The 8,277-nt window shown below is 47.5% G+C and overlaps 1 protein-coding gene across 3 annotated transcripts in view; it reads right to left on the minus strand.

The window, feature by feature from the left end:
• GAK (cyclin G associated kinase) overlaps positions 1-4,301 on the minus strand; it is a 75,759-nt gene extending 71,458 nt beyond the window's left edge. For all 3 annotated transcript variants that reach the window (XM_083592872.1, XM_083592871.1, XM_083592870.1), the window contains exon 1: positions 3,941-4,301. In XM_083592872.1, coding sequence (XP_083448998.1) covers positions 3,941-4,082 — 142 coding nt within the window. In that variant the 5' untranslated portion in view covers positions 4,083-4,301. The remainder of the gene's footprint in view (positions 1-3,940) is intronic.
• Between the last annotated feature and the right edge of the window lie 3,976 nt (positions 4,302-8,277).

The raw sequence follows: 8,277 nt of genomic DNA on the forward strand, positions 1-8,277 counted from the left end.
TCGGCATTTCCTTCCATTATAAAAAGAGTTTTCTAAACGCCCTGGGAATCACACTAACTTGCACAGCTATCTTGTGTGACTGTTGCCTTTTGTTAAACCGAGTCTCTGTCTTTGTGTCTTCACAATCTGAAAAAAGTTATGAATGAAACAGTAAATGAACATTTTATCACAATTTGGGTGAAAATCGAAGCAAGTGAACAGGTATAGATGCTTTGGGGGAGGCTTGCAAATCTCCAGGGTGCCATCTGCCCATTCTTGTTCCAAGGTGTATATACACAGTTCTGGTGGAGCAATCAGCCAGGCATATGGAACTTCAATAATAACCTGCATGAATTGAAAGGGCATCACAAGCTACACCCAACACACACCTGTAGCTTTGCACTGTAAGATAATATCAGTACTGGAGGGAAAGACAGTTCACCATTACGAATCTTCCCATCAATGAATCCCTCATACACTTACAGATAACCCCCGAGTTCCCTGGAAGCCACTAAATCATGAAACTGACATTTCCCAATTTATGTTTGTTTCTGTAGTAGAGCCTGGTTTCTCAGAACAGGACTGAAGCTTCTAACAGAACTGCTATGCAACTTTTCCAGGAAGAGCAAACCAAAGGGAAAAGGGACCCAAAAGCTGGACAATTACCTACAAAATAAGTCTAAATATTCTAAAGGCGCATGTCTTAACATATGACTATCATGTGAACTAGCGTGACTGCGGCATAAAGGCATGCTTTCCTTTCTGAGAATCAGAAAGGCATATACAGTTATGTTTTTAGAAGGACATCTCAGTTTTTAGTGTCCTAGTTAAAAATCAAAGACAAGAGAGCAAGAACTTCAATGTCAGATTAGAAATCCGACACCACTCTTATTTATTCACTTCTGCTTTAGTCCAGTCTAATTCGGATCGGGAAACATACCTATTATCAACAAAAGCAAAACTGACTTTCAAAACTGCAAACTGCCAAACTTATGAAACATAAATCACCCCCAGGAGAGTGAGAGATAGTCACATGAACAAAGTGTCTTCTACAGACACTGCATATGTGTATTCAAAACCACTTCTGGAAGAATATCCCTGACTGCACTGGAATGCTCACTGGATCCTTGTTGAACAGGTTTGATCTATTTTGACACAAATGAGAATGAGAACCTGCATCTAGTCACATGAAGCTAGAGAGATCCCACGTTGCCTTTGCCTACAACTTGACCAGAAGCAATGCTTCTGCTGTGCAAAGGGCAAAATATATGGTTTGCGCTAGAATGCTTGCAAAGTGGCACCAGCCGTCTTCAACATCATTAATAGTTAACTGATACTTCTCCTGCTTAAGAGTCCGAGACACTTGGCTCAGTTCACTTTTACAGGGCTATCTTCACAAATCTATGCCCAAACGCACAAGCAGGCAACCTGACCAGCAGCGCAGATTACACAGTAGAGTTTATCCAGATATTTAAAGCTTGCTCCAACCACGTATTATCCTTTGCTGGGTTGTTCTGTTCAAGCTGGCAGAAAGGTAACAGTACAGGTTCTCTTCCAGGTATAATGGAGGTGAGGATCACCTTTGTCATTTTTATTTTTTTTAAAGCAGCAGGAGAAGACAGGAGGAAAGAGGCAGATGTGTCACTACTGGAAAGAAAGACCAGAGAGTTTCTGAAAAACTTAATAAAAAAAAGAAGCATTCGTGAACCAGTGAAAGATGCCAACCTTGCTTGCGTACTTTTTAGTGGAGGGCATTGCCATATTTAAGTAGCGAGAGCCAAGCCTTTAAAATGCAAATTTTTTAACTTCAAAACTGGCAGAACATGGCACAGCAGGGACAAGAGTTGTATCATGAGTCACTTATGATGTCACAGTCATCCAGAAGGAAATTGCAATGCAAACATGCCCCACAGCATTCGCTATCAAAACCAACACGCTTGTAGGAAGAAACAAAACATCCAGTTTCCCCCAACATGAATAAAAGCACTTCAGGAAACTATGACATCTCTGCAACCTCTTCTTCAGGGAAGAAGTCTGCAGCTAACCATCTTGTATATACATTTACACAGGGACAAACACAAAACTGAGTTAATTATTCAGGAGACCTCCAATTCAGAGAGAGCTAGGTTCACAGTTGCTACTACCAACGCTGAAACAGAAACAGCAATGCTACAGGGTGACACAGATACTGTATAACATGGGTCAGCAAACTAAGGTCCGCGGGTCGGTTCAGGCCCAATTGCCTTCTGGATCCGGCCCACGGACTGTCCGGGAATCGCCACGTGGATCGCCAGTGGGCAGGCATTCTTTCCCTCTCCTTCCCTCTCCCTCGCAGGTGGCAGCGGCAGCACCCCCTCCCTCCCTCCTCCTGGCTTTTCCCCCGCCCTGCCTAGAGGAGGAAGGGGGCTGGACTTTGTTGGTGCCAGCAGTAGCAGCACTCGAGCGGCTGCCATTTAAAGCAGCCCCTCTCCGAAGTCCTTTCGCGCACCACTCATCATCCCGCCACCCCCTGCTGCTCCCAAAGACATAGGTAAGCAGTCACCGGGGCTCGTGGTGCTCTTAAGTCAGTCCCCCCCCCCAAAAAAAATATAGTCTGGCCCCCCACAAGGTCTGAGGGACAGTGGACCGGCTCCCGGCTGAAAACGTTTGCTGACCCCTGCTGTATAATGTTCTCTATGTCACCACAAACATACGAGGAAGGGTTTACAGGCGGCTTTTGCCCCTCTATAGGTGTAGGGAAACACATGCATCTGACGTACGTGTCAAAGTTATTCATATGCTTTACATGCTATACACATTTGGGTTTAGAAGTCCCAGCAAGCAGAAGCTTCCAGACGTGTAGACATGACACTTATCCTGTGTGCATATTGCATGCAAGCTTCTGAATGTTGTATCTTCCAAACCCAAACACATCACTTGTACATGGAGACTTGTTAATAAAGGTAGCTCCAAACTGCACCAGTGATGTTCTATGTTAGCTAAGCTAAACCAACCCCAGTATCTAGGGCCCTCTCTTCACTTTACCCACAACCATTCAACGGGGGTGGGGGATCTACCGCATAACTATCCTAGTTGGTATGATTCAGTCTGTCTTCAACAGCAACATGAAGCACACAAACAGCCAAGTTTCCCCCAGTGTTTTAGCTCCATGCAGCAAAAGCTTCGCCAGATACAGTTCTTGTCAAACAGCTCCTGGAGACAGAGGAGTCCTGGCCAGAAAAAATAAGTTGGCAAACCTTTATGGAGCTCTGTAAAACAGTAACAGCTCCTTAATAATGGAAATGGGCAGGCAAATTCCAGAACAGAATTAAGCTGTTATAACTAAGTTGTAAGGGAATTAAGTCGTAATACGTTGACACCAAACAACTGACAGAAAATTGCCACCTTCCTTTCTGGGCCCTGATCCTAGCCAGAAGAGACTCTGTGCCCACCATTTTATGTCCCTGCTGGGAAGAGTTTCGGCCACTGAACATTGGAGCTTTTGTGAGTGGCGATTACCAGCCCTACCTTCCTGCACCTGCAAGACCCTCCTTCCCTTTTACTTTCCATTCCTGCCAAACTTTAGATTCGCAGCCCGCTGGGAGGGCCTGTTTCGTTCTCCATTAGTGTACAGTGCCTGGTTTTATTATTATAATTATTGAGCAGAAAAAAACAGGAAGAGAAAGGTAACAAAGCAGGTGTGGGAGTTGACTTACTTCTTAAACTATTGATTTTATTGCTTGTTTTTCACCGATTTCCTGCCTTAGGTTGGGTATTTCTAAGGCGTTCACTGCAATTAATAAAATGAGGAGTGGGAGGGAGAGAGAGAAGAAGAAGAGCCTGTTGAAGAGGGAAAGGGGTGGAGGGAAAGGGGGTGCCGAGAAAACACCTGGGGGTCACCGCCTCACTCTGCCCCCCCAGCCCCCCAGATCGCCCCCCTGCGCCCCCGAAGGGCTCCCCCCGCCCCGCCTCGCCCGCCCACCTTCGGCGATGACCTTCTTGATCCGCAGCTTCATCTCGCCCATCTCCACCACCTGCCCCACGAAGTCGTTCTGGTCCCGGCTGGCGGCCCCCAGGGAGCCGGGCCCCGCCAGGAACTCCAGCGCCGACTGCAGCAGCGACATGGCCAACTCCGCCCGGCGCAGCAGCAGCCGGGGACTGGCGCTCCCAGGACCAAGCAGATCGCCAGGCCGGTTCCTTCGGCCGCTCCCGCTCCTGCCGCTTCACGAGCGCCAATCCTGACCCTCAGCGGCCACCGTACTCCCCGCCGCCCCCGCCTCCCTCCTCTCCCTCAGCCCATTGCCGAAACCCGTTTCCGCCAACGACGCTCGTCGGAGGAGGAGGAGGGGCGAACGCGCTCGCCCCGCCTACATTCGCCTAGCTCCGCCCCGCAGCTCCAGGGGAGATTTCCCCTCCTCCGCGCGTGGGCAGGGCTTATAGAGAGAGAAAATCGAAGAGCGGTCGGCGCGCTACCTCATTCCGGGCACTAAGTTGAAAGCAGCGCCAGCCGGGGCCGCGTCGCCGTTTGCCAGGGCTCCTCGGGGGCCAAGCGAGCCTCACACAAGGCCGGCCCAAGACTTTTCTTTTTTAATAATTTTTATTAAATACTTTCAACATACCAAATTATCAGTCCAAATAATCAATTGAATTATTCCCCCCCACCAAGGACTTTGCACATATTGTTCTCTGCATGTTATAAATTGTACATATCCTTGCCTTATCTGTCATGTGTTCAACTAATAGATTTGTGGGTGTTTATTCAACAACAACAACAATCTTTATTACGGTCCAGAGACCCAACAAATCGTTACAAAGCAATACACAATTCATACAGCCTACTTCCAGGTTAAACAAGCATTTTGTTCAGAATATAGGGATCATTGGTTCTTGCAACCACCGATAAAAACTTGGCCACTGCTAATGTCTAGCATTTGTCCGGTCTTCTAGTAGGAACCTGACATAGTGAGCCTCAGGTTACTGAGGGCTCAGTTTTCGAGCAGCTGGCACTGGGGATCACTATGCATCTGGAATCCAAGAGTATCATTCTTGTTTCAGCTTATATCCCACCATATACAGTGCAAACACAGATCAAGAGCACATGGCGTAAATTCCATAGTTTCCTTTATTCCCTACAAATTAAGTACCCCGGATCGCCATTTTACCTAATGGGGGATATGAATGCCAGAATAGGCTCAAATGATGTTTATTCAAAACCTGCCAAGGAGTCCATGGTCCAATACTTTTCGGCACCAGAGGCGAACTGCAAAATGATGACCTGCCCTCCCCGCCAGGGAAGAAGAGGGGAGCAAAGATCTACAACAGGAAGGGGGAGCGGGGATAAAAGCTCTGTATTGGGATCTGCCAGCACAATGGAACCTGCTGCCTGAGGCGGTCGCCTCACCTTGCCTCCTGGGTGGGACGGCCCTGTGCCCTACATATAATTTTGCATTGGAAATTGATAGTGGAAAAGAATAGGAGATATGCCACTGGTCTGACTTGGGAACCCCAGTTTGACCTATTCAAAGGGCAATCCTTGCATGCACACTGACGGGAGAAGAACACTGCAATCCCAATGATCATAGAATTGGAGAGTAGGATGGGACTCCGAGGGTCATTAATCACATGCAACGCAGGAATCTCTATTAAAGCATCCCTGACAGATGGCTATCTAACCTCTGTTTTGAACCTTCCAAGAAAAGAGAATATGCCACTTCTTGTGGAAGATTGTTCCACTGCTGAACTGTCAGAAAGTTCTTCCTGATGTTTGAGACTCCTTTCTTGTACAGTGATACCTCAGGTTACAGACGCTTCAGGTTACAGACTCCTCTAACCCAGAAATAGTACCTCGGGTTAAGAACTTTGCTTCAGGATGAGAACAGAAATCGTGCAGCGGTGGCACGGCAGCAGCAGGAGGCCCCATTAGCTAAAGTGGTGCTTCAGGTTAAGAACAGTTTCAGGTTAAGAACAGACTCTGGAACAAATTAAGTACTTAACCCGAGGTACCACTGTAACTTGAAGCCATTGGTTCAGGTCCTAGCCTCTGGAGCAGAAGAAAACAAGTTTCTTCCATGTGACAGCTCTTTAGATATCTCCTCTCAGTATCCTCTTTTCCAGGCTAAACATACCCAGCTCTTTAAACCATCCCTCATCAGGTTTCCAGACCCTTGATCATCTTGGTCACTCTCCACTGTACACATTCCAGCTTGTCACCTCCTCAAATTTTGGCACTCAGAATTGGACACAGTAATCCTGGTGTGGTCTGGCTAAGGTGAAATAGAACAGGATCCTTGATCTGAACACTATACTTCTATTGATGCAGCCTAAAACTGTATTTGCTTTTTTTTGCTGCCGTATCACACTGTGGGGGTGGGGGGACGCGGGTGGCGCTGTGGGTAAAACCTCAGCTCCTAGGACTTGCCGATTGCATGGTCAGCGGTTCGGATCCCCGCGGCGGGATGCGCTCCCGTCGTTCGGTCCCAGCGCCTGCCAACCTAGCAGTTCGAAAGCACCCCTAAGTGCAAGTAGATAAATAGGGATCGCTTACTAGCGGGAAGGTAAATGGCGTTTCCGTGTGCTGCGCTGGCTCGCCAGATGCAGCTTGTCACGCTGGCCACGTGACCCGGAAGTGTCTGCGGACAGCACTGGCTCCCGGCCTCTAGAGTGAGATGAGCGCACAACTCTAGAGTCTGGCAAGACTGGCCCGTACATGCAAAGCTTGTGGTATACTATACAATGAAATTCAGTTAGGGGGGATTTGAGAAAGTCAGTTAACAATGAAAGTTAAATTAGGTTAGAAGTAGTAAATATTTTTATTGGTTTAGTTTTTCTCTTTAGTATTGTAATGTGTTTTTTGTGTGTGTGTGTTTTGTATGTTATTTCTGTTGTAAATTTGGAAAATTAATAAAAAAAATTGGGGGGGGGAGCTTGTGGTATACTAAGACTCCGGCGCTAGATGACTTTCATATGTACTACTGGCAAGCCAGGTGTTATATTACGCTGGGGTTGCATTACAATAAAAGTGGTCCCCTCTGTACACGGAGGAGTGGTCATTCTTGATTTTCGAGTCTATGGTCCCTAGGCCACGAAAACCGCCTCTTCCGCCAGAACGCAAGCCGGCTTCTGGCGCCCTAGCCACGCCCATCGCCCCGCCTCCTTCCAGAGTTCGAATCAGCCTCCTATCTGTGCTGCTCTGGTATTTGCCGCGCCCACGCTTGGTGTATCCTGTCGCTCTTGCTGCAACCGATGACGAAGTCCTGCAATTCTGATGATGCAATCTCATATACTCAGAGCATGGCTAGGCAAACTAAGGGCCGGGGGCCGGATCCAGCCCAATCACCTTCTAAATCTGGCCCGCGGACGGTCCAGGAATCAGACTGTTTTTACATGAGTAGAATGTGTGCTTTTATTTAAAATGCACCTCTGGGTTATTTGTGGGGCATAGGAATTCATGCATTCCCCCCCCCCAAATATAGTCCGCCCCCCCCACAAGGTCTGAGGGACAGTGGACCGGCCCCCTGCTGAAAAAGTGTGCTGAGCCCTGTACTCGGAGGGCTTCTGTAATATTCAAGGACCCCGTCATAAGCTTCCTTACCTGCAGCCCAATACTGTGCTTGCTTTTCGCGGAAGGAAGTCCTATTGATTTCAATAGGTTTACACCCCCATTAAGCGCGCATAGGATAGCAGCCCTAAGAATAGCTTCGCTGGTTCGGATGAATTGTCTATTTCATCTTTCTGGTTCCAGTCGCCAGCTAGATACCCCTGCATGTTCACAAGCAGGACAAAAACGTCATGGCCACATCCTGTATCGGGTATGGGATATTATGAGGTACACTGCCACTGAACAAAGGGTATCCATTTGGGTATCATGCCAAAAAGGGTTGCCAAACCTGTTCTTCTCTATGAATTGCTCTAATTCCTCTAAAAAGCAAGCTAAGCTAGTGCCAGTGACTGTATCTTGTGATTCCAAATTTATATAAAATACCAATACAGTGGTACCTCTGGTTAAGTACTTAATTTGTTCCGGAGGTCTGTACTTAACCTGAAACTGTTCTTAACCTGAAGCACCATTTTAGCTAATGGGGCCTCCCGCTGCCACCGCGCCACCAGAGCATGATTTCTGTTCTCAACCTGAAGCAAAGTTCTTAACCTGAAGCACTATTTCTGGGTTAGCGGAGTCTGTAACCTGAAGCGTATGTAACCCGAGGTACCACTGTAAACTCAAACAGTGCACTTCAGTGATATTTTGTGCTGCCATACCATGACTGCAGTCCTGATCCAACATTTTGAGTGCAATGTAGTTTGTTTCTTTCCAAAGAGTTA

This window comes from Podarcis filfolensis, assembly GCF_964270895.1.
Source record: "Podarcis filfolensis genome assembly, chromosome: 17".
NCBI lineage: Eukaryota > Metazoa > Chordata > Lepidosauria > Squamata > Lacertidae > Podarcis > Podarcis filfolensis.